The 23892-nt window shown below is 64.6% G+C and overlaps 7 protein-coding genes across 9 annotated transcripts; 2 read left to right on the top strand and 5 right to left on the bottom strand.

The window, feature by feature from the left end:
* Positions 1–620: 620 nt before the first annotated feature.
* Positions 621–5225, bottom strand: IL17RC (interleukin 17 receptor C). Its single transcript, XM_057390314.1, is given in 18 exon segments — positions 621–1245; positions 1697–1735; positions 1816–1911; positions 2043–2100; positions 2173–2241; positions 2350–2462; positions 2572–2617; positions 2701–2751; positions 2840–3024; positions 3111–3165; positions 3310–3372; positions 3564–3703; positions 3862–3906; positions 3973–4084; positions 4267–4640; positions 4724–4745; positions 4817–5182; positions 5184–5225. Coding segments are annotated over 18 exon segments (2463 nt in total). The 5' UTR covers positions 5211–5225; the 3' UTR covers positions 621–643.
* A 153-nt stretch (positions 5226–5378) lies between these two features.
* On the bottom strand, positions 5379–9766 carry IL17RE (interleukin 17 receptor E). Its single transcript, XM_057390341.1, has 16 exons — positions 9637–9766; positions 9542–9557; positions 8920–9075; positions 8717–8823; positions 8521–8644; positions 8311–8450; positions 8161–8229; positions 7994–8060; positions 7725–7912; positions 7513–7560; positions 7364–7409; positions 7092–7246; positions 6958–7026; positions 6828–6879; positions 6651–6752; positions 5379–6472 (listed from the first exon to the last, which is right to left on the bottom strand). Exons 1-16 carry the CDS (start codon positions 9736–9738, stop codon positions 5865–5867), a joined length of 2049 nt encoding a protein of 682 aa, XP_057246324.1. The 5' UTR covers positions 9739–9766; the 3' UTR covers positions 5379–5864.
* A 352-nt stretch (positions 9767–10118) lies between these two features.
* Positions 10119–11027, bottom strand: JAGN1 (jagunal homolog 1). Its single transcript, XM_057390335.1, has 3 exons — positions 10960–11027; positions 10662–10759; positions 10119–10581 (listed from the first exon to the last, which is right to left on the bottom strand). Exons 2-3 carry the CDS (start codon positions 10748–10750, stop codon positions 10119–10121), a joined length of 552 nt encoding a protein of 183 aa, XP_057246318.1. The 5' UTR covers positions 10751–10759; positions 10960–11027.
* On the top strand, positions 10206–13507 carry RPUSD3 (RNA pseudouridine synthase D3). Of its 3 annotated transcripts, none has more exons than XM_057390333.1 (9): positions 10206–10262; positions 11812–11879; positions 11957–12001; positions 12092–12188; positions 12286–12393; positions 12461–12545; positions 12616–12742; positions 12823–12962; positions 13044–13507. In XM_057390333.1, exons 1-9 carry the CDS (start codon positions 10228–10230, stop codon positions 13212–13214), a joined length of 876 nt encoding a protein of 291 aa, XP_057246316.1. In that variant the 5' UTR covers positions 10206–10227; the 3' UTR covers positions 13215–13507. The 3 variants fall into 3 exon arrangements, with proteins under 3 accessions (XP_057246316.1, XP_057246315.1, XP_057246314.1); XM_057390332.1 differs by lacking the exon at positions 10206–10262 and adding an exon at positions 11062–11135; XM_057390331.1 differs by lacking the exon at positions 10206–10262 and adding an exon at positions 11062–11165.
* Positions 13502–17762, bottom strand: TTLL3 (tubulin tyrosine ligase like 3). The gene is made up of 10 exons (XM_057390215.1): positions 17534–17762; positions 16943–17295; positions 16671–16799; positions 16488–16602; positions 16284–16391; positions 15875–16043; positions 15652–15800; positions 15336–15576; positions 14822–15257; positions 13502–14745 (listed from the first exon to the last, which is right to left on the bottom strand). The coding sequence occupies exons 1-10, from the start codon at positions 17760–17762 to the stop codon at positions 13597–13599; spliced, it is 3078 nt and encodes a 1025-aa protein (XP_057246198.1). The 3' UTR covers positions 13502–13596.
* A 566-nt stretch (positions 17763–18328) lies between these two features.
* ARPC4 (actin related protein 2/3 complex subunit 4) lies at positions 18329–20279 on the bottom strand. The gene is made up of 6 exons (XM_057390337.1): positions 20195–20279; positions 19891–20009; positions 19461–19572; positions 19292–19387; positions 18982–19152; positions 18329–18543 (listed from the first exon to the last, which is right to left on the bottom strand). Exons 1-6 carry the CDS (start codon positions 20195–20197, stop codon positions 18538–18540), a joined length of 507 nt encoding a protein of 168 aa, XP_057246320.1. The 5' UTR covers positions 20198–20279; the 3' UTR covers positions 18329–18537.
* A 226-nt stretch (positions 20280–20505) lies between these two features.
* On the top strand, positions 20506–23526 carry TADA3 (transcriptional adaptor 3). The gene is made up of 8 exons (XM_057390323.1): positions 20506–21083; positions 21209–21459; positions 21627–21732; positions 21886–22027; positions 22177–22280; positions 22383–22492; positions 22626–22811; positions 22887–23526. Exons 1-8 carry the CDS (start codon positions 20877–20879, stop codon positions 23077–23079), a joined length of 1299 nt encoding a protein of 432 aa, XP_057246306.1. The 5' UTR covers positions 20506–20876; the 3' UTR covers positions 23080–23526.
* The last annotated feature ends 366 nt before the right edge of the window (positions 23527–23892 follow it).

The following is a 23892-nucleotide window of genomic DNA, read 5'->3' as shown; positions in this document are numbered from 1 at the left end:
CCGCTCCCAGCCAATCAACGCCGCCCGCTGCGCCCGCCCACCCGCGCCTTAAAGGGGCCGCGGGCCAAGGCACCCACTGGGGACAGTGCTGCTGGGCCGCGGCCGGTGACCCCGCACGGAGCCGTGTCGGCTGCCCGGAGCGCACCGGCTCGGCTCCCGCCTGGCCTGGGAGARGCCCTCAAACCATCCCCCTCAGCCAAACCAGTCCAGTTCACCTTTCTCCCTTCAGTCAAACTRGTCCAGTTCCTCCTTGCCCCCCCAAACTGGCCCGGTTCCCTCTCACTGTTCTCAAATTTGCCCAGTTCCCCCTCATCTCACCCTAAACTGGTCCAATTTCTTCTCACACTTTCCCCCAAACCGAATGAGTTGCCACTCATTCCCCAGTGAGCTGSTCCAGTTTGCCATCACCACCCCAAATTAGTCCAGTTCCCCTTCATACCCCCCCAACTGATCGAGTTCCTCATCCACCCTCCAACCAAACCAACCCCCTTCCCCTTCATGGCCCAAACAGCCCAGTCCCCTTGCTGTCCCCATCACTCCTCTCCATGCCATCCGAGACCACCCCAYCACCCCTTCCCAACCCATCCCAGTCCTTGCTGGACTCAGAGCTGGACTCACACTCAACAAAAGCATTGTCACCCCTTTATTCCCCCACTGCCCGCCGCAGACCCTCGGCCACCGCCACCACATATGGCTCCAGCCACCGGCCCCGCCGCYGAGTTGGGCCTGCCAGTGCCTGCAAGAACCCCTCCATCTCGCTGGGCAGTGCAAAGGCAGGGGCTGCCCGCAGTGCTGGGGGCACTGCTGGCACCAAGGCCTCCAGCCGGGCCACCACGTAGTGCCCATTGCCCACCGCCAGCGCTGGCATGGCACAGGACAGAGCTGCCGCAAACACCTCGCAGGGTGCCACTGTGGGGACATCGTCAGGGCCAGGGTCGTGCTGGGGCCCAAAGCTACTTTCAGCAGACCCTGGCACAGCCCTCGCCCCGGTGTCCCAGCGGTGTGCAGCAGCCACAGCTGCCCGAGAGAGGAGGAGGATGATGGTGTCACCGTCACGCAGTGCCCGGCGGTGCTGGGCGTGCAGCCAGGGCAGTGGCCCCAAAGCCGCTACCCCGCTGCCACCTCCTGGTGCTGCCACCACCGCCAGCCCCAGCGAGTGCAGAGCTGCCATCAAGGCACACGCTGCCCGCTCTGCCACCGGCTCTGCTGCGTGCACAAGAAGTGCCTGCCGGCCTTGCAGAGGACCTGAGGGGGGATCAACAATGTCTGCATCCTTCTGGGCACCCTGTACCCATCCTGTGGTAGGAGGCATGCCAGGAGCACCCATGATGGGGGAGACCATTCCCTGCCTCTGTCCCCCAACCTCCGCAACATCCCCTGTACCCAAGCTAAAGAACAGCCACAACAGGAAGCAGCTGAGACCACCTTATGGGGGACCCCTCCCCTTGTCAGTCCCTCAATCTTCTTGCTGAACCCTTTACCCACCCTAAGGGTTAGCCATGGTGGGAGGCAGGTTGCAATCTGTTCTCTCCCACTCCCGAGAGCGTTTTCATCCTCTTCTCTGTTTCCCTACACCTCTACCCACCCTGTGGGGCAGGCAAACACGAACCAGTTCTGAAACCCCACCCTCTGACCCCTCTGGAATAGGCATAGACTTCCCACTCCCCTACAGGCCCCAGGCTCAACCCACACTCACCCCTGGAGCCATAGCCAGCCCGCAGGGACTTCAGCCATCCTGCACGTAGGAGAGACAGTGAGGTGGGGTCCCAGGAGGGGTCCCAGGCCAGGCAAAGCCCCCAGAAGTGCACCMCTCACCTTTCATGTCCTCCTTCTTCAGCAAGAGCAGCAGTAGCAGACAGGCGGCTCCCAGWAGCACCCCCATCCACACCAGTGCCCAGTGGGTACGCAGATCTGCAGGGCAGGATCAGCATCCACTGAGGGCTCCCGGTGCCCAAGAAGGATGTCCATTGGCTCCACAGGTGGGTCCCCTCCCTCAGCCCTCCATTCTCCCTCCTMTCCCCACTGTCCCTGTCAACACTCACACTTGTGCAGGGGACAGGCCCAGAGCGCAAACTCAGTGCTGTTCTCAGGGTGCCACAGCTGTGGGGGACACAGGGACATGTCACACACTGCCCAGGCCCTACCCGCTGCCCGCTGGTTGCCCACACTGACCTGCCAGCACTGTCCTGCTGCCACATCCCACTGCAGATCCTGCTCCAGCAGCCCAGGGTGCCCTGCTCCCTGCAACAGCACAGTGGGTCAGACAGCAGTGCCACCACTGCTGGACACCGAGATCCCTGTGCCACCGGTGCCACTGCTGCCAGGACATTGGGGTCCCTTCCCCTTTACCGTGCTGGTGAAACTGGTGAGGGGCGTGCAGGCACCCTGCTCCACGGCACACAGTGAGGCATTCCCCTCATGCTCCAGCAGCAGGAGGTCATCGGGGTGGCCGGGCAGCRCTCCTGGAGATGTGCCAAGGGGCTGGGGAGGTGTCGAGGGGAGGCCAAGGAGGGCTTCCCCCACAGCTGGACCCACAATCTGCCCCTGCCCTCCCACCCCAGCAGTACTCACGGTCCCGCAGGCACTGGGTCAGCTGGACCTGCCCACCGCTCCACACCTGCCCCAGAGAGCAGGTTAGCACTGCCTGGAGGCCATGTGGGGCCGCCCGTGGGGCAGCTGTGGGGCAGAGTGGTGTCCTACCTGCACACAGATGTTGGGGTGTGGCYGCAGCCCTCCAAACTCCTGGGGTCCCTGCGAGTGGAAGGGATGCTCCATAACTGCCACCACCATCCTTCACAAAGCTCCAGTGCCCCACAGAATCCCACGGAGCCCCACTCACCTGTGCCTTGGCGGGCTGCTGCAGGCCAGGGAGGGGTTGGCAGGGCCCAGAGGGCACCGGCTGCCAGCAGGGYACCAGCTCAGCCAGGAGGTCACAGGGGGCTGAGAGGGAGCAGGTCAGCACCTGGCCCTCGGTGTGCAGGACCAGCTGGCTCTGCAGCCACAGGCGCTCCCAGGCCTCAGCATCTGCAGCAGCACCAGGACAGGGGTGTCACCCTGTGTGGTGTCCCCGTGTGTCCCAGCCTCCTAGAGCCCAGCCCAAATGAATGTACCATGAGAGAAGGGGCACAGGGTGGCCCGCAGCGGGTCCTGGGTTTCCAGCCAGACCTGGGAGTGGGRAGAAACAAAAATATCCATGCTGTGACTGTGACCCAGCTGGCTGCCTTGGGACAGCAGAGGAAGAAATATGGAGCTTTGTGCCCCTTTTTAGTGGTATCCTGCCACCCCCATGGTGCCCTGTTGGATGCCCACCTGCAGGCAGAGGCAGGGCAGCACCTCATCGGCGGGCAGGACGTAGTGCATGGGACTGCTCTGCTACCAGCAACCAGATGTGGGTCACCCCATGGCAAATCACCCCCAGCAGGGTGACCCAGGGYGACCCACTCCCAGGGGACCCTCTCCCAGCACACTGCCTACAACACAGACACGGCTTCTCGGGAATGGGGAGGGGGGCAGCGATCACAGAACACACAGGGTGGGGAATCAGGGAAGGAGGTCATACTCACCAAGGTCACCACACGCCCTGGCCCACTGGTGCCATGGCTATGGTTGTGGTAGAGCCGAAGGGTGTAGCTGTGCCCCGCTGCAGCCCCCTGCACCTCCACAACCACATCCTTCTGCCCCGGGGAGACCCGCAGCCTGGGCACTGCGTCAGAGGCAGCTCAGGTTACCCAGCTCCTGGCACTACCCACCCAGCACCATGGCACAGGGCATGGCACCGCCGGGGTCACTCTCACCCCTGGTACCCACCACCCACTTCTCCCCAGGGGATGCAAACCAAGGTGGGGTGACACCCTAACCTACCTTGGCACCGGGGGACAGCACTCTGTGCCGCAGGCCATGAGCAATCTGTGGGAACAGGGAGTCAGCGGGCAGGGGGGCTGGGGCCACGGCAGAGGACCTGCTGGGGCTCACCTGGCACCCGCTGCTGCTGGCTCAGCCTCTGCCGCCCCCGCGAGTTTGTGTACGCCGTGACGTGGAGCTCGGAGCCCAGCGGCGCCTCGAAGCACCGGAAGATCACCCAGCCCTGGGCAGGAAAACCACCACCCCATTGTGGTGAGGCACTGGCACCGCCAGCACCCACCTCCCTGGGGCACGGGAACAGGACCCCCATGCCACAGACACGTGCTGGTGCCAGCACCCACATCCCCAGTGCCCAAGGACTGGCAGTGTTGGGACACCARTTCCTGGTGCCCGCCATCTACGTACCACAGTTCGGCCACGTAGTCTGGGGCCCAAGGGTGCCCAGACTTCYACAGCCACACAGCGGGATGAGGCATAAGTGTGCCCAGAGAGCAGCAGCAGCCCAGTGATGTTGGGCTGGGACGAGGTGGCCCCAGTMACTGGTGACCACTGTCCCCCATCATGGCTATCCTCTGTCCCAGGGGTGCCTGGCAGCCCGGAGCGGTGGGGCTCGGTGGCMGTGTTGGTGGCAGGTGACAAGGCCAGGCGCACGTGTGCCTCCAGGCAGGGCACGCAGGCCATGGGCTCGGTGCAGCGCAGCGTCGGCTCCAGCCGCAGACGAGCCAGGGCCAGCCCGTGCCTGGGCCCCGGGGGCTCTGTCCCGCACAGCACATCGGTGTCTGGGGGGACAGAGAGGGCAGCGTGGGGGCGGGTCCCCRTGGCCTGGGTGGGGCGGGGGCCATGGCACGTCGATGGCACTTACCCAAGAGGCGGCAGGTGAGGCCCTGGGGGAGGCAGGGGTGAGGCCGGTGCTGGTGCCAGGTGCCCCACACGCGCGATGGTGGCACCAACCCACCTTGGAGCAGGCCAGGGCATCGCGGGGATCCCCGCGCCCACCCGCCAGCCCCAGCACCAGCACCAGCAGGAGCTGCCTCAGTGCGCGCATGGTGGGGCCGGGGCCCTGCGCTGCCCCGGCCCCACGCTGGCTCCTCCCCAGCAGCCCCTGTCCCGGCTCCACGGGCCCCGCCGCCGCCGCCGGCTCCCGCTTCCTGCTCCGATCCCGGACACCCGGCTCCTTGCGTGGCGTCAGCAACCGCCCTGGGGTGGGGCCTCCCGTTCCCGCACCGACCGCGGACGGCTCCGTGCCCCTGCCCCCCGGGAGGGTTTGGGGCCCCGCAGGGACGAGTTGGCTCCATGGCACCGGCASAGTGCCAGGCCGGCCCCAGGCAGCCGCGGCGGCTGGGGGACATGGTGTGGCGGCCGTGTCGCTACGGGCTGTGGCCAGCCGGGTGCGTCCTCCTGCCCCTCCGTGCTGCACAGGGACACTGGGCAGCCTCCACCCCTCCGGGACACCAACAAAAACCCTCGATAACCGGACAAACAACRGGGCAGGGTGAAATAAAGCCTTTATTGCTTCCACCCCAGACCAAGTCCTGCCGGCAATGTCGGGGCAAAGAGCAGGGCTAGGCTGTGCCCAGCACCTGCCCCTCTAGCCACCTGTGCCTGGGCAGGGCCGGGAGCCTCCCCATCTCTCAGCTTCTTCCTGCACCACCCTAACCCCTCGCTTGGAGTTGGGAGTAGACGTCCAGAGGGGCTTCTATGGCGTCTCCTCTGGAGCAGATCCCTGTATGGGAATAAAGCTGCCCTGCTMGGGACAGCATCTCCACTCCTGGCCACAGCTGGATGCTCGCTCTGGCCCCTGCAGCACACTCCGTGACTGAGGCCAGTCCTGCTTGGACCCCGGGGCCCCTTCCTGGGCACCCAYGGGTGCCCCTCCTGCCACCGCAGTGGGCACACGCTCACCTGTGCCCTGCCTCTCCCTGGTAGAGCCCCTGCCCTCAATGAGGGCTGTGCCTAACCATGACCCCCCACAGCCATGCCCAGCTCAGCCGCAGCCTGGGCACTCAGGTGCCAGCAGCTGCCCCRGGGGGCCGGGCCGGGGAATTGCCCTCCCCAGTCCCCACCTCCAGCAGCCGATGCAGAAGCCTCCCRGGCCTGCCCCGCTGGCAGCGGCGAGGGGCCGGGGGGCTGCCCCGCAGGGCACCCAGCAGCCCGGGCAGCTGCCGGGGCAGGCGATAGGTGGGCAGGGGCCGGAGGGGCCGGGGGACATCGCGGGGGCTGCAGAGCCGGCTGAAATAGGCCAGGACCCACCCGCGGCCTCGGCCCGCCGCCCCCAGCTCCCCATGTAGGCAGGCCATGGCTGCACCAAAGATGTCATGGGCATCCCTGGGYGTCCCGTCGGCCATCCCGACCTGCCACCGATGAAAGAGCCGGGCACTGCCCCGGCTCCAGAGGAGGAGGACGGTGCCACCCTGGCGGCCCACACGGCCCCGCTGGGCGTAGAGCCAGGGCAGGGCGCCCGCCTGTCCCAAGCCACCGGCTTCCCATAGGTCCAGGTGCACGTCGCAGCCCAGCCCTGCGCGCAGCCGCTCGGCCAGGGCACACACCAGCCCCAGGTGCTCCTCTGAGTCTGGCGAGTACAGCAGCAGCACGGGGCGCCCACCAGGGACACCTGCAGGATGGAGGGGACAGCAGTGACAGCCCCGTGTTCTACTGGCATCTCCAGGGGACATCCTGCCATCCACTGCCCTGGGACCCCCTGCAGCCCAGGAACTGGCACCCCCTGGCATTCCAGCCCCACAATCACTGTGACTGCTGCTCTCCCTTCTGCAGCCCCTCCCAGTGCTCACCTCTGTCTGCTCTCCAGGCACCTCGGCAGTTGAGGAGCAGCACAGTCACCACCAGTCCCAGTGCCAGCACCAGCCCCAGCAACCCAAAGTGCCTGTGGGAGACTGGGAAAGGGGCAGTAAGGAGTGTGTCTGCCCATTCCCACTGCCCCTTGAGTCCCCCCCAGGATCCCCTCTCACCGTCAGGACAGAGCAGCTGCTTCCGAGCAAAATGCACATCCGAGCGCCACACCTGGGGAAGGGGCTGGGTGAGAGGGGGACCATGTTGGGTCCCCACATGGCACAGATGCCAGCACAGGGGTCATCTTACCAGCACACAGCTGCCCAGGACCTGCACTGGCAGCAACAGCGCCAGCTCCCCTGGGGCAGAGCCCTCTGGCTGCAAAGCACAAGGGCAGGGTCAGTGCGGGTCTGTCCCCAYCATGTCCCCCCCAGCCCCACAACACTCRCCTGTGTGACAGTGTAGAGCGGGGCCTCGGGCTCGCACTGCCCGGCCCGGCGCTGGCACAGGGCYGCACTGAAGGCCGCAGGGATGCGGGAGGTGAGGTGCAGGCGCAGCTGGAGCCCCCAGACACTCACTGAGACATTCCAGGCAGTCTCTGCAACCACCRAAGAGAAAGGGGAGGTTGCAGCATGCCCAATAGGGTGAGAGGTGAAAGGGAGCCCAGGGCAGGGCTGTGCTTAGCCTAGGACTGTCTCCTGCCCATAGGGCTCACCTGGCCGGTGGGGACACTCCACATGGCTGCTGTTCTTGTAGGAGAACTGAGGGGAGGTGGGATCAGCAAAGGGCATGGTGAGCTGCCATTGTCCCCCACAGCCCCACAGCCCCTTCCCAAGTGGTGCCCACACACCCACTGGGGCTTACTCGGAAGCAGAGCTGTGGATGCACATCCACCTTGTCCAGTATGTACACCTGGAACGAATGGAGAGTGTGTCACTGTCACCATTCCTGACCCACACAGCCCACAGGCACCCCAGTACCCACCCACTGCCCTATTGGGTCCCTGAGGTCCAGTGGATGACCCAGGCAAGGGCACAGTGCCATATCCTGTGATGCCTGAGACCAGGAGCTCTCACCTGCTCATCCTGACTGGCGGTGGAATTGGGGATGTCGTGGCAGGGTGCAGCCTCATCCTCTGCCTCCCTCCAGCACAGGGTGGCCYGTGGGTGCAGGGGGCAGCTGGCATTCAACACCATTGCCATCTGGTCCTTGCTGCTGGTGCTGTAGTCCTGGAAGTGCACCGAGGACCACAACTCGGGACCATCTGTGGGACACTGTGTCAGTGGGGTAGGGAGACMCCAAGGGACAACCCTGGGACTCAGCTCTCCTCCCTGAAGCCACTCACAGGCATCTGGCTGGTCACGGAAGGGGCAGCGCTTTCTCCGTGGGCTGTCGTGGTGGGGGTAGGAGGCCTGGGGGAGCAGAGCAGGATGGTCAGGGCAGTATATACCCCCACCCCTCCTGTGAGGGCAGGGAGAGGGGCTGTGGCAGCTCTAGGGGGAGGCAGCCCACCTCAATGCACAGGCAGGGCACCAGAAACTTGTAGGGCAGTGAGATATGGCCRCCTCCTTCCACCAGCACCTACAGCATGGAGGAAGCATCAGCTGGCAGGRAGCATGTCCCCCAGTCTGAGTTGGAGGTGTCAGGGGGCAGAGCCATTACCTGCTGGTGGAAGGGCCRGGGCAACTCCTCACACTCCAGGGCCAGCTGATGGCACAGCCGCACCATGAGGGCAGGACCCTCGGGCACCCGCACCTCAATGGCCCGCATCTCAGGGACCCACGCGTGGGTGAAGACAGGCCCTAAGAGCAGGCAGGGGGTCAGCTGGCACCGGAGTCCCCCCAGGACACCCCCCGGCCCTTCCAGTCTCACCGGGTGGCTCCGCGGTGACCAGACGGCTGCGGCTCAGGGTCAAGCCCCGGTCTGGGATGGTGTGGAGGGAGACGAGGACTTGCCGCCCGCTCTCTGCTGGGAAGCAGTCGAACTGCACCTGCCACTGCAGGGAGCAGGGGTCAGTGGGTGCTCCGGGCCTCGGTGTCCCCCGGCTCCACCGCCCACCCCCACTCACCGTTGAGCTGCCCGGCACCCGCCGTTGCTGCAAGACCTGCAGCCAGCCAGCCCGGTTGGAGCCCAGCTCCAGGAAGGTAAGCTGCAGTCCCCGGAGACCTCCGAGCTCTGCGAGAAACGGGTGTGGGGTGCTGACACGGGTGGGAAAACGGGGCGTGTGTCCCCCGGCGCGGGGATGCCCGGCCCCTCCACCCCCSCCCGTACCTGCGCTGGGGAGGGCCAGGCGCACCCGCAGGCAGGGCTGGCAGGGCTGCGCGGGCAGGCACAGCCGGGCACGGCTCAGCGACAGGGCGGGCGGCTCCAGCGGCGGCCCGGGGCGGGACGGGCAGCGGCAGCGGAGGCGGCTCAGCGTACTGTCGGCTGCAGAGGGAGAGCAAAAGGGGGGCGGCCGTGCGCCGGGAGTCCCGCAGGCAGCAGGAGCCCCGGAGTCTGGGAGTGCTTGGAAGGGGGAGAGCCCGGGAAGGGAGAGTCCCGGGAAGGTGTACTCGGAAGGGAGGTGCCCCGGGGATCTTAAGTCCTGGCAAACCAGACTCGGTGATTCGGAGTCCTAGGAAGCAGGAACCCACGGGGACCGGGAGTCCTCCGAAACGGGGCGCCTCGGGAATCCGGAGTTTTTGGAAGCGGGGAGCCCCGAGAGCCAGAAGTCCCGGGGATCGGGAGTCCTCGGAAGCGGGGAGCCCAGTGCCCCGGAAACCGGGAGCCCTCCCATCCCCCAGGACCCAGCAGCCACGGGAGGGGGAAGCCCCACCACCCCGCCGCATCCTGGAGCCGGTATCGCCGGGCAGGGGCAGCCCCGCGCTGGCAGCCCTGCCCCGCCGCTACTCACCGGTGGCCCGGCAGTCCTGCAAGCAAAGAGACGGGAGTGAGCGCGGCGTCGCCCGCCTCCCACTTTCCCCCGCCACCTCCCTTCCCGGCGCTCACGAAGTTGGCGGAGACCAGGAGGCCGGTCACATCGACCCCGGTCCCGGGCGGCGGCATCAGCAGCAGCGCGGCGGCAGCGGCGAGCAGCACCGGGCGCCCCATGGCCGAGCGCCGCCGCTCCCCTCCCCTCCCCGCCCCGCCCCGGGCCGGCCCCGCCGCATTCCTCCACCGGCACGTGCAGCCCCGCCGCGCCCCCCCCGCTACCGGGCGGCGCTTCCTGCGGCGCAGACACGCGTGGGTGCGCGGACGGTGCTTTATTTCCATAGATCAACACGCGGAGGAAGGGGCACGCACCCCAGGGACCCTCCACGGTCCCAGCCTTCGGGAGCGCCCCCCTTGCATGCGAGCCCGGGGCCGTGGTGTGGCTCAGACACCGACTCCGTGATCCCCGAGGATCCCCCACCCACCGGAGCTGCGCCAGCGCCGCCCCACAGGACTGAACTGCAGAGCTTCAGCACCTCACGGAGCCCACCCATSCCCGCTCATTTCTTCTTCTTCTCCTGCGTGCTAGTGAACCAAGAGTCCAGCAGCTTCTTGCTATAGTAGAGTTGCCAGCCATGCACCTGCGCGGCCACCACCACCACCAGGTACATGACAGAGACGGCTGAGAAGCCGAAGATGAAGCGGTAAGCTTTGCCGTGGCGGTAGAGCTGCTGTGCCATGGGGAACATCTCCATGGCCCCGTAGATGAGGGGAGCCACGGAAAAGAGGCCGGTGCTGATCATGGAGAGTACCAGGTAGCTGATGTTGTTGCGAGGGAAGGACAGGAGGCCCAGGAGGGAGGGCAGGATGCTGAGCAGATAGGGGTACTCCCACTGGTAGGGCATGGCCACCTGGTCGTGGGGCAGCAGCTTGAGGTGCCCCACGCACATCTGGGCCAGGAGCAGCAGCCAGATGATCACATGCGTGTAAATCAGCTTCTTGATCTCCGACTTCAGGGTCACGCTGAGGAGAGAGTGTGGGGCCATCAGAGCCTGCTGAGGGTCGCGTGTCCCCCGCGGAGTCCCGGGGAAGGGGACACCTACCTCATCTGGTAGTGCGAGGCCACGCGCTCCCGGTGCTGGAAGTCGCTGCCATCGGTGCCGGCGGCGCGGGGACCCCCGCGAGAGGCCATGGTGCTGTCCTGGGGAGGCACAGCGTCAGGCGGGGCCGCCCTCCCCGCCCGCCTTCCCGGCGCAGCCCCAACACCAGCCCCCCGCGCCTCCCGCCCACAGTGACAGCCCCGAGGCTCCCTCCCCGTGACCGCCCGCCCCTCCGGGACATCCCTCCGGTGACTCCCGCACGGGAAACACCCCCCGCCCGCCGCTCCCCGCCGTGCCGCACCTGCGGGCAGGACCCTCTGCCCGCGCTTCCGCTGCTCTATGGCCGCGGCCGCCGGCTCCGGATGCTGGGGGCGCCGCTCGGCGCAGGCGCGGCCGTGCCGCCATGGCGGGGACCGGGAGCGCCGCCGCCACCGTGCGCGGGCTGGCACGCGCGGGACCGGGAGCGCGCGCCGCACGGTCAGCGGGGCGCGGAGGCGCGCGCGGCGGGTGCGTTTGTGTCTGTGTACGTGTATGTTTGTGTGCATGTATGTTTGTGTGCATGTATGTTTGCGTTTGTGTATGTGTACGTGTATGTTTGTGCACGTGTATGTTTGTGCACGTGTATGTTTGTGTATGTGTACGTGTATGTTTGTGTGCGTTTGTGTATGTGCACGTGTATGTTTGTGTATGTGTACGTGAATGTTCGTGTGCGTTTGTGTATGTGTACATGTATGTTTGTGTACGTGTATGTTTGTGTACATGTATGTTTGTGTATGTGTGCGCGTATGTTTGTGTGCGTTTGTGTCTGTGTACACGGGGTGTGTACATGGGGTGTGTGGGTACTTGGGGTGCGAGTCCCTGGGTATCCAGGGGCTGTGTGCACTGGCACCTGGAGATGCACACACGTGGGAGGTGGGTGGGAGCCCACTGGGGATGCACGCACGTGGGTACAGAGGGGTGATGGGGCGTGTGTGGGGTTGGGGACACAGTGCGGGGTTGCACATCTGTGAGCGCAGAAGGGCTGGGGAAGCACGAGGATGTGGGGACACGCATGGAGAGGAGGGCGGACAGGGATGGGTGAGATTTACGGACACGCAGGGTGGGGTGCAGGGTACGTGACTGCATGCCCCCCTGCCCACTCTATCCCCTGCAGRTGGAGGCAGCCGCTGGGCCCCGAGGAGACGCTGGAACTGTTGGAGGGCTCCGTGGTGCACCGGGAAGGTACCTGTGACAGGGGAGGATGGGGGCAGGGGAGACAGTGAGGGTGGGCACAGCCTGACCAGACTTCCCCTCGCCAGGAGCCCTGCTAGCCCTGAACAAGCCTCCAGGCCTGCCCATCCTGGGTGAGTATGGGACAAGAAGAGGGGTCGGCTGGGGCTGGGGGTACCTACATGGGGGGCTCAGTGTGTGTTGACTAGCCAACATCTCCCCAGGGCGTCCTGGGGATCTAAGCCTGGACACACTGCTGCCAGCACTGAGACGACGCCTGGGCCTCTCTGCTGAGCTCCATGTGGTGAAGGCTCCTGCCAGGTATGGTGGGAGGGTAGGAGCTTCCAGGCTGGGGGTCCTGGGGTGGAGCAGMGGGTGCATTTTCTCCTCCAGGGCTGAGAGCAGCCATGTCCCACAGGGAGTGTTCTGGCCTTGTTCTCCTGTCTGGCTGCTACCACACCACTAAGAAGCTGCAGCAGTTCTTCACCAATGCTCGCCGGAGAGGCCAGTACCCTGCCACGTATCGGTGAGTCCTTGGGACCCTGTCATGCTGGCATGGGGTCCTGTCCCCTCCTCACCACCTTTCCCTGCAGTGCCGTCACTGTGGGAGTCCCAGCGGAGGCAGAGGGTGATGTCCGCACTGGGCTGTGCTGGCAGCAGCAGGGGGACAGAGCCATGGTAAGGGGGTGCCAGCGGGCTGGGGGCACGGCGGGGTACCCCAGGGAGTGCTGAGGGCTATGCTCTGCAGGTGGTGCCAGTGCCAGCCCCAGGACGCCACAGTCTGGCCAGGAAGGATGTGAAGAGCACCCTGACGCACTACCGGGTGCTGGGCGCCATGGGGGGCTGTGCCCTCCTCCAGCTCCAGCCCAGGACAGGTCAGTGGTCCCCCGACACCTCCACCACCTCAGCCATGCTTCCTGATCCCTGCAATCTCATCTTCCCCWTTCCTCCCCAGCCTTCCCAGAACAGCTCCAGGTGCACCTGACGCTGCTGCTGTGTCCGGCCCTGGGTGACCACRAGCACTCTTCCCGCGTGGGCAGGGTGCTGGGGGTGCCCTTCCTTCTGACCCCCGAGACTGCTCCGACCCGCACACAGGTATTTGGTCAATGTGGATGCTGGGTGGAGCATTCAGCACAGTCCTCAGTGATCCCACTGAGCTGCCCACCCTCATTGCAGGTGCTGGACGAGGAGTTGCTGTCCCGGCTGGGGCTTTCTCCACGGCAGCTCCATCACCTCCCACTCCACATCCACCTGCAGGAGCTGATGCTGCCCGAGGGCCCCCTCAGTGCCCCACCACCACCCCACTTCCTGCACACTCTGCGCTGCCTGGGGCTGCCTGAGCACTAGGAGCCCTAGTGCTGCAGGGGARCACCCACTCCACCCTTCTGCTCTCTATTACCCCATTAAAATCCCCTCCTGCTAGTGGGGTGGCTCAGCACACAGTTCTTTTCCTGGCACACACAGGATGCRTTTRCYCTGGCTGTCCCTCTGGCATTGCTGGGGGCACCAGCCCTGCCACCACCTTGTGCCTGCCCTGGTTCCAAGTGCTAGGATGCAGCACCATCATCACCTACCATAGCTCTGTGACCGCAGGCAGGAGCAGAGGTGGCTTTTCCTGCCTGCACTCTGCCCCAGCAGCCCCAGAGGTCCCACCTGCAGCCCCRTCCCAGGGGCAGTCCCAGCCCTCCCCACAACTCTCACACACAGAAGGTCCGAGCCAGGCTCCTTATCACAGAACCATTTTAAAGCGCGCATGAGGAAGGAGGTGGGTACCATAACATAGCAGTGAGAGCTCTTCAGGATGAGAGGCAGCTGGGTTCTGTGGTGTTGGGTCCACTCCTGGGGGTGTCTCAGTGTCCCAGGTCTTCTGCATCCCATTGGGAGCYGCTGTGTGCTTCTCCAGGCACCGGGTCCTGGTGCTCTGTGCAGACAGAGGTTGGCACAGGGGTTTGGCAGGAGAGAAGGAGCGGGCACTGCCCTGGGATAGCCAGGGGTTGCTGGGGGTTCCCCGGGGTGGCARCACAGGCATCCAAGCCAGGGGACAGCTACTGATGTGTGGGTGTGTGGCCTGGGGCTGYCCGGGCAGGCAACTGAGCCATGGCATCCCCTGGCTCCCAGCGGAGGAGGCCCGAGACTTTGGCGATGCTGTGGGGTTAGAACTGGGGGAAGAGCAGTTGCTCCATTGCTCCAGAGGAGGCACGTTCACTGTTGCTGCTCTGGGCTGGGGCACGTCTGGGGACACAGGTGGCTTGGAAGCCTTGGACACAGTGGTGGGAGATCGATGCTGTGCTCTTTGGGGCACCTGAGTGGTCCTGCTCCCTGGGGACACAGATGGCTTTGAGGCCCTGGGCACAGTGGTGGGGGATGGATGCTGTGCTCTCAGGGGCACCTGAGTGGTCCTGCTCCCTGGGGACACAGGTGACTTGGAGACCTTGGACATGGTGGGAGATGGATGCTGTGCTCTCAGGGGCACCTGGGTGGTCGTGCTCCCTGGGGACATAGGTGGCTTGGAAGCCCTGGGCACAGTGGTGGGAGATGGATGCTGTGCTTGCTTGGGCACCCGGATGGTCCTTCTCACTGGGGACACAGGGAGCCTGGGGACCCTGGGCCCAGTGAGGAATTGTGCTTGCTTGGGCACCTGGATGGCTCTGCCCCCTGGGAACACAAGGAGCTTGGGGGCACTGAGCATAGTGGTGATAAATTGATGCTTGTGTACATTGGTAGCTCTGGCTCCTGGGGACGCAGGGTGGTGGAAGGCACAGGGTGAAGCACTGGGGTGCTTGTCCTGGGCCTGGTGCTCTGCTGACTGGGGCCTCTTCAGGGAATAGCCTTTGACCATCAGCTTCACATGCCCTGACAGAGGCTTGGGCACAGCTGCCTGTAGAGAGACATAGCAGGGAGTGGGGTCTCAGGGTGCCTGGGAGGTGTCTGCCCTCCCCATCCCCCCAGCCCACCTCCTTGTAGATGAGCTCAAACGCYCCRATGGAACAGGTGGGGTCRTCCTTGCGGTCGAGCACGAGGCGCAGYGTGTCCCGCTGAACGTTGGCGCAGAGCTGGCGGGTCACCGCTGACGAGGGGCTCATGGAGGGGCAGGAGTTGATCTCCAGCAGCCAGGGCTGGCAGTCCTCCCCGACAAGAAAGTCGGCTCCATAGAGCTCAAAGTTGCCCTTGCGGAAGCACACCTGGTCCTGGGCGCTGCGCAGGGCGTTCAGGATCGCCGCCTTCATGCCGGGCACCAGCACCCGGTGCCAAGCATCCGCCCGCCCCAGCCGTGCCAAGTGTGCCTGGAACTGCTTGTGGGACCAGATCTTGTCGGGGGGCACATGGGGGTCCTGATCTGGTGACGACTTGTACCACTTCTGGACGGAGACRTTGCAGAGGTGCCTGGCACTGGGGCAGGGACAGCAGGGCTGGGTCAGGGGGTGCCAGGGTGCTGGGGTGTGGGGAGTCGGGGTGGGGGGCACTCACCGCTCCAGGTGACACAGGGAGAAGGGCCGGGAGCAGAAGCGCAGGTAGCAGTCTTGGTAGAACCAGACGGTCAATGGCTTCCAGTCAGTCACCAAAAACCATTGCCGGATGTCGAATTTGGTGCCAAAGATGGTCAGCAGCTTCTCCACGTACTTCTGCACCACCCACCTGCCCACCTGCACGGTCGTGCAGCCCCGTGTCAGCTGCAGCACCTCCTCCAGCCGTGTTGTGCAGATGATGCCTGGGGAGCACAATGATGGTGGGACCCCTGCTAAGTGGGGAGCTTCTGTGTGCTCCCTGTTTCCCTCAGCCTTACCCCTGCCTTGGGATTCGGCACCAGGCTTGAGGATCCAGACGTTGAGCTTGCCCTCCATGCCAAGCTGGGGCAGCTGCTCTGCCAGGTTCTGCAGCAGGTTCTGACACTGCCTCCGCTGCTGCCTGGTCAGGACCAGCTTTGCCCCCTCACTGTGGGGCAGAAAGGGTCCTCAGCATTAGCTCTGCCATGGTGCCCCCATGCCCCCATCCCACTCAGCACTCACTGTGCCACACGGTAGTAGTCCTGCAGGAAACGCTCCCAGTTGATGCATGTCCTACAGGGGGACGGGGTCCTCCTGTCAATGTCGTGGTGCTGCAGAACACCYAGGTGCTCCTTACAGACCTCCAGGGCCTCTTCCAGCAGCTCAGGGTACAGGGGGGAGCCTGGCTGTGCTGTGGAATGCATGGGGCAAGAGTCGTGACTTCTATGCTAGCCTTGGGGCCAAAGCAGTGTGGRATGGATGGCTTTGGGGATGGGGAGCAGAGCTCCCATAAGGTGGGGCTGGTAGGAGGGAATGGGGGATCCTAAGCCACAGCCCTGAGCAGAGGCTGTGCCTCCAAGCTCAGCACTCAGATGTGTCCCTAGCTCTGACTCTCTGGCCATCACCCCTAGGCCCAACTCCATGTACTCACCTGCCCCCTTGGCAAAGTTTAGGACCTTCTTAGTCCCCATCGGCCCATCCCCAGCCTCCTCCAGGGCCAGTTTGAGCAGGCTGCGTGCTGCTGTCAGGCGGAAATCCTCTGCAAGAGGGASCATCATCGCCAGCCAGTCCTGGGCAGGACATTGGAGGAGTGGGAGCACAAGGAGGGGCAGGATGGCAACAGCCTTCAGCTCACCAATGAAAGCTTCAAGCTCGTTCACGGACCCCAGCCGGTAGCACCGRGGGAAGAAGGTGTTGGGGTCAGCTTGCTCAATCCACGGCAGGTTTTGTAGGCTGAGGCACAGCCCCTCCTGTTTAGAGGAGGTTGTTAGTCCCTGCTGGACGCCATCCCCCTTCCCCAGGGTCTCCAGCCTCCCACCTTGGTGGTGAATGCATCCACCCGGGCATAGTGGTTCACCACGTAGTCCTGCTGCAGTAGCTGTCGGTCTGTSGCCTCAAGGAAGTTGGTCCAGATGAAGTTTGGTGGCTGGTCCCGCACCAGGTAGGACTGGCAGAGGGAGGGAGCCAGGGTGGGACACAGATCTCCTCTCCCACCCTCATCCCCTGTCCCAGGCTGTGCCTGTGCCTGGGGGTCCCAGGGGAGGGGTGCTGGAGCAGTGGCAGAGCTCAGTCCCAGCCCTCTCAGCTAACCATGAGCTTATGGATGCCGCTGGGGTCCTCATCACAGTGCTCTTCCTCCTCAGGGYAGTGCAGGGGGTCTGTGGTCTCTTGAAAAGGCTCTGCCCCACCATGTGGGCTCAGCAGTGCCTTCCCCTGCCCACCATCACCATTACTTGTCCCAATCTCCAGCCGCAGCTTGTTTTGGTCACTGTGGTGCTGCTCCAGCTGTCTGCCCACACTGGGGAGCTTCTTCTCCACCCAGCCCCGGGCTCGCAGCTGCCGGCGAATGATGGGGTAGGGGCCCTGCACCACGAAGATCTTCTTCTCCTGTGCAGAAACCAGGCTCAGCTTGCCCCATTCCTGGTTCCTCTGGCTCAGCTCTCCTGAGCCAGAAATGCAATAAATGCAAGTGTGTGAAACTTGGGGGGTGTGAAATCAGGTCCCTCACCTTAATTGCCATTTCCACACGCAGCTTGGCCTTCTTGAGCAGCTCAACGTCGAGTGAGTGCTGGTGGCTGCTGGTGGTGGCTGCTGAGTGCCCTGTGACGACAGCCCTGTCTGAGTGCTATCCCCATGTCCCCAGTCCCACAGGGCAGGCATGGCGAGGTAGAAAACACTGACCTGCCTGCTTCTGCCTGACCGAGCCTCGGGCCCTTGAAAGGGCAGTCTCCGACTTGCTGAGCCTCCTGCTAGTGAGCCAGCTGCGCTGCACAGTCCCAGGAGGCCCCACTGTGCCCTTGTCCCCAGCCTGCTGGGCTGTGGGGKGGCTGAGGTGTACACTGCTCAAGTGCTGTCCCTGTTTGGGGGACTGTATGACCGCAGTGCTACTCTCTGTGTCACGTTGTCCCATGGTGGCCTGAGGATGAGGGGAACTGTGGGTGGCTCTTCCCCCTGTGAGCTGAGCAGGTTGCCCTATTCCCCTGTCCTGCTGGGGACTGAAGCAGGAGTCCAGTGCAAGACATGGCCCTTAAACCCCAGTACCACGTTAAGAATGCAGGATGTGGCTTCCCTAACTGCACCGCCGTGATGTCACAGCCCCAGCTCCAGCCACGGTGGCGCCACTGCCCTGAAGGGGGACAAGCAGCCCCTATACCCACAGCCTGCCATCCCCCACTCACACCTTACAGCCTGCCATCCCCCACTCACACCTTGCCCAAAATCCTTTTGTGTCCCACACCCCAAGCCCCTTAGTGCCCCCAGATCAGCTTCAGTCTTGTCACACTCTGCTGACATCCCCCACGGCCCCTCACACACCATCAGGGCCAACCGCACCGTTTGCCGTTGCTACACGGCGYCCCTGAAGTTCCATGCTGTGCTCCCATTCCATGAACCGCCCTCCAGTGCCACACGGGCCCCACCCCTCCAACCCCCCTGGGTGGCGCAGAGCGGCGGGAGGGAGGAGACAGAGGCACTGGATACAGCAAACGAGACCGTTTAAAAAACAAGACGAAACAGGGGCAGCGGCCGGGGCCGCGCTGCCGCAAGCGGGGGCTGCTCCCGCCCAGCCCAGAGAGGGGCAGGCAAGGCCTGGCCCCGCCCGGTGGTCCTCGAGGAACGGGAGCAGGCACAGGCACAGTGCCCGGCGGGCACAAGCACGGGGGAGCCACGGGGTCCTGCACCATGGCCTAAAACTGGAGAGAAAACACACGGCTGTTAGTGCTTGCTTGCGGCGTTCCGAGAGCCCTCACCACCCTCCTGGCACCCAGGACAGAGGATGAAGGTCGCCACTGCTCAGAGATCCATGCTCAGCTTCTCCCGCTGCCCTCCCCAGGCACTGCATGTCCATCTCAGCACCCACCAAAAGGGTCTTGCTCCCCAAGGCTGCTGCTGCCACTGAGCAAYCTCTGGGGGTCTCACAAGCTGGCACTTCATGAGCAAAGGGAGTACAAGAACCTTTGGCACTCCCTCCTCCCTGTCCCCGAGAGGGACAAGAGGTTACTTGGACAGGATGTAACCCTGTCCTCACTAATGGGACAGGGGGACTCTGGACACAAGGGCCACATTGGCTTTGAGCCCCACACCCCACTCCCAAAATCAGAGACACGCCTCCTCCCATTTCAGAGTCTCACATTTTTAAGGAACTCCTCCGCCACGATGCGAGCCCGGGCATTGACAGAGAGCTTCATCTCACTGATTTCYTTGTCGATCTCCTCCATGAAGTGGATGACAAAGTCCACCAGCTTGTGCTTGTACATCTGCTCCGTGTGGAAGTTTGTGATCAAGAAGCTGATGTCGTAGCCCTGAGCAAGAGAAAAGCACCCTAACCATTAGCACCCAAACCACTGGCCATGCAACATCACATCCCAGTTCTGCACTGGACATCCCACCAGTGCCAGGAGCAAAGGCAGCAGTTCCTTTGTCTCCTCCCTGTCACCTCACCTCCACGGGCTTCCTGCGCAGGATAAAGAAGTTCTCAGCCCTCATCATCATAAAACGCATGAATTTGTGACACAAGATCTTCTCGATCTCATCAGCCTGGAGAGAGAAAAGGGAAGTGAGGCTTCCCCACGGGCTGAGCTGCCAGCCCCCTCCCCAAACCCCCCCTTACCTGCTTCACCGCGATGCTGACGCGCACGGAGTTAATGGAGCCCTCGATAAGGACCTTCTCCTTCTCATTCCTGCTGATGATCACTGGCTGCAACAGCAGCTCTTTGCTGCTCCTGCGAGCAAAGGAAGGACAGAAGTGACTCAGAGCGAAGCGTTTACTGGTGGTTAACAGGGAAGGGGAGCCGCAGGGATCACGGGGATGCGGAGGCTTTGCTCCCGCTGCACGGAGATGTTCCTCCTCAGGGCAGACACTTCCTCGGTCCCAAGCTAGATCCCCCTCCTCCTCCCGGCAGCTCCCAGGCTCCCCGCCGGCMCCAGTCCTGTGCCTAGCGGCTGGGGGATGCCCAGCGCACGGCAGGAACGGGCCAGCAGCCCCCAGGGAAACAGCCAGGGATCCGCAGGGCTCCCGTGGTCCCCTCCCGCCCCCGTACCTGACTTCCACCTCGGGCTTGTTGTGCCGCTCCACCACCTGCGAGGAGAAGTTCTCCAGGCACAGCGCGGCCTGCAGCGTRGCGCGCACCGCGTTCAGGTACGGGCGGAGCGTGGCAGTCTGCGGGGACACGGCGGCAGCGTCAGACCCCCGACCGGAGCCCGGGCCACGGGTCTCGCCACCTGCCCCCGCCTCCGACCGGCAGCCCGCATCCCCCCCGGCCCCGCTCACTCCGCCGGCCCCGGTTCCGACCCTCCCCATCCTCCGCGCTGCCACCACCCCTCACCGGGTGCCCCCCGCCCTACCATGGTGGCGGTGGCGCTCCGGTCCCGACAGGCGGAAGTGGCCGATCACCTCTTCCGGGATGCGCGGCACCTCCCACTGCGGCGGGAGGGAGGGGGGGCKGCGGGAGGCTCCCGCCCTGCGGCCCGGCCCCCCCGCGGCACGGAGCGGGGTGGCGGCGGCGAGACTTCGCGCGGCTCCCCCCGCGCGCTGCCGCGCTTGGTACGTGCCTGTCAGCGCTTCCATATTAGGGAAGGGAGATGGAGAGCGCGCTGGGCCAATGAGCGGCGGCGCGGGGTGCGGCGCGGCCAATGGGGAGCGAGGGGCGGGGCGCCCGCGGGGCCGGAAGGGGCGCGCGGCCCAGACCCGGCCCCGCGGCCTCCGCTGCGCCCGGGGCCGCCCGTGCCTCGTCCCCGCAGCGACCCGTGATCCATCCCGGGTCCCGGTAGCACCCCCCCGTGATCTCCCTTCGGTTCYCCTYGGTGATCCCCCCACCGGATTCCTCGGCGCCCCGGTGATTCTCCTCCCCACGTCCCCCTCAGCGCCCCGGTGATACCCCGCTCCGGGTTCCACAGAGTCCCGATGCCCCCCGACCCTCCGTAGTCACCCACTCCACTCCCTTCCCTCCCGACTCTCCGCTTTCCCCGGCTGCCCCGTGCGCCCCTAGATCCCCGAGAGCCTCCCGAGTGCCCGGTCCCCACCGCCATGAGCGAGCTGAAGGACTGCCCGCTGCAGTTCCATGACTTCAAGTCGGTGGACCACGTGAAGGTGTGCCCCCGGTACACGGCCGTGCTGGCCCGCTCGGAGGACGATGGCATCGGCATCGAGGAGTTGGACACGCTGCAGCTGGAGCTGGAGACGCTGCTGTCCTCTGCCAGCCGCCGCCTTCGCGTSCTGGAGGCTGAGACACAGGTGGTGGCACCACGTTGGGTCAGGAACGGGCTCTCTGTCTGGCTCCGTCCCACCAAGAGGCTGCCTCTGGTCTGCCCATGGCCAGTGCCGGGCACAGGACCTGATGGGGCATCACTCTCTTCCAGATCCTGACGGACTGGCAGGATAAGAAGGGCGACCGGCGGTTCCTGAAGCTGAACAAGGACCACGATGTGGGCCCATCTGTCAAACACGGGAAGCCCAAGAAGCAGAAGCTGGAGGGCAAAGGGGGCCATGGGACTGGACCTGGGCCTGGACGGCCCAAGTCCAAGAACCTGCAGCCCAAGATCCAGGAATACGAGTTCCAGGATGATCCCATTGATGTGCCGCGCATCCCCAAAAACGACGCTCCAAACAGGTGTGTGGGTATTGGGGGGTACTGGGATCATCTTTCTCCTTCCTTGGAGCACCTGGCACAAGGACTGTCTCTAGCCTGAGAGAAAAGGTGCCACAGGGAGAAAGGGGATATACGTCACCTCCCAAGTGCTGCCTTGCAACTCCTTCACAATTCATTCATCCTTGCAGGTTCTGGGCRTCGGTGGAGCCATACTGTGCTGATCTCACCAACGAGGAGGTCAGAGTCCTGGAGGAGCTGCTCAAGCCACCAGAGGATGAGGCTGAGCATTACAAGGTGAAAAGCTCCTGAGCCCCCTCCTTTAGCATCCCTCCCTATCCCCTCTGGTACCTCACAGTGAGCATTCCTGCCTGGGATGCTGCCGTGGCACTAGGGAGGTGGGAGGCAAGGCGGAGGCTCCAGGAGCTGTTYTGAGCTTTGGTCTTGCAGATTCCACCACTGGGGAAGCATTACTCCCAGCGCTGGGCCCAAGAGGACCTGCTGGAGGAGCAGAAGGATGGAGCCCGGGCAGCAGCTGCTGCAGATAAGAAGAAAGGTGTCCTGGGGCCGCTGACTGAGTTGGACACTAAAGGTACCCCTATACCACCCCTGCCCATGCCCAAAGGGGCTGGAGTATTTGTGCCCAGTGGAGCTGAGCCCAAGAAGGGCTGAGGCTGCCCTGCTCCACTTCTCACCTCTGTGCCTTTGGGTTTGTTTTTTTCCTCTCACTCTTCCTTCCAGATGTTGATGCTCTCCTGAAGAAGTCAGAAGCCCAGCACGAGCAGCCAGAGGACGGGTGTCCCTTTGGTCCCCTGACGCAGCGTCTCCTGCAGGCCCTTGTGGAGGTGAGGGGCTCCAGTAGGGSCACGCCATGATGGCCTGGCACTGTGGGGCATCACTGCCAACACCCAGCACTGTGACTTGTTCCCTCATGCTCCCTTTGCTAGGAGAACATCATCTCCCCTGTTGAGGACTCCCCCATCCCTGAGATCACTGGCAAGGACTCAGGAGCCGACGGTGCYGGCACATCTCCCCGCAGCCAGAACAAGCCCTTCAGGTGAGCAGCTGAAGCGGGCTCAGGGCTCAGCACTGCCCATGGGTGCACCAAGCGCGTTGYTGGCTCGCTGCCCCTGTGAGTCACAGGGAGCAAAGGGCGTGTGGTGGGCAGCAGCCACTCTCCACTCTGGCAGTGTCCCCCACACCAAGTCACTGGAGGGGMGGATCAAGGAGGAGCTGGTGGCCCAGGGCCTGCTGGAGTCCGAGGACCGTCCGGCCGAGGACTCAGAGGACGAGGTGTTGGCTGAGCTGCGCAAGAGGCAGGCAGAGCTGAAGGCGCTCAGTGCACACAACCGCACCAAGAAGCACGAGCTGCTGCGGTGAGAGAGAGCGGGAAGGGACGGTGCAGGTGGAGAGCTGCCCAGCAGGGCCTGACATTCCCTTGTGCCCCCCAGGCTGGCCAAGGAGGAGCTGCACCGGCAGGAGCTGCGGCAGCGTGTCCGCATGGCTGACAACGAGGTGATGGACGCATTCCGCAAGATCATGGCTGCCCGGCAGAAGAAGCGCACACCCACCAAAAAGGAGAAGGAYCAGGCCTGGAAGACCCTGAAGGAGCGGGAGAGCATTCTTAAGCTGCTTGATGGGTAGCGGGGACCAAGGACCCCCCACTCTGTGTGGACCTCATCCACAGGGGGCAGCCCTGCCTGAGCCCTGCCACCATGGGATGGAACTGGCACAGCCTCCCTCATGCTCTGGGCCTGCTCAGCCTCCCCACTCGGATGAAGGAGCGCAGCTGCTGTCCCCTCCCTGTGTGGGGCTGTCACTGACCCGAGCTGGCCACTCCGTGGAGTTGCGGAGGTCCCTCCCATGAACCCCAGCTGGTGGCCTCCACTCCCATGTTCCTCCCGCACTCCCCCGTTACTYGGGTGACATCAGCGAGGTCACTGCAGGGGCCAGATGTGGCGGCTGTGATGGTGCGGTTCCCACGGTCCCCTATCCCTCTTTGTCATRCGGGGCAGGGGGAGATGCCAGCCCCCACGGGTGGACTGGACGGACTGGGGAGGGGAAGGGGCTGGAGGGGTTGGGGGCGCGGTGGGCGGGTGGCCGAGCTCTCCATGTACCGGTAGTTTCTACTGCCGCGAGCACGGGCAATAAAGGCAGCCGTGTGCAGGTGATGGTGTGGTGACAGTCGGGGTTGCCAGGGGGGACAGCCCTGCCCGGGTGTGGCGGTGGGTCCTGCTGCTGCTGGGCTCAGAGCGGGGAGTGGGGGCACGGAGTGGCGGGGCTGGGTCTGTTCTGCAGCCCCACGCGGGTCCCCACTCGTGTCTACCCAAATAATGCCCTCGCATCCCCATCGCAGACGCGCGGGGCAGTGTGTGGGTGTTGGCGCGCCGCGCGTGCCGCCCGCGCCGCGCTTTTCCCGCGTGTCCACGCGCGCCTTTGGTCACGCGTGTCCCCCCC

Source organism: Malurus melanocephalus, unplaced genomic scaffold (assembly GCF_030028575.1).
Source record: "Malurus melanocephalus ecotype Western Australia unplaced genomic scaffold, MMel_1.1 scaffold_24, whole genome shotgun sequence".
NCBI lineage: Eukaryota > Metazoa > Chordata > Aves > Passeriformes > Maluridae > Malurus > Malurus melanocephalus.
The sequence above is the reverse complement of the archived record's forward strand: the minus strand, read 5'-3'. Positions and strand labels throughout refer to the sequence as shown.

Excerpts from the sequence above, each read along its gene's own strand:
- JAGN1 (XM_057390335.1), bottom strand. The coding sequence starts at position 10,750 with ATGGCCTCTCGCGGGGGTCCCCGCGCCGCCGGCACCGATGGCAGCGAC. Across the intron at positions 10,582-10,661 it reads GCCTCGCACTACCAGATGAG|CGTGACCCTGAAGTCGGAGA; the intron begins GTAGGTGTCCCC and ends CTCTCTCCTCAG.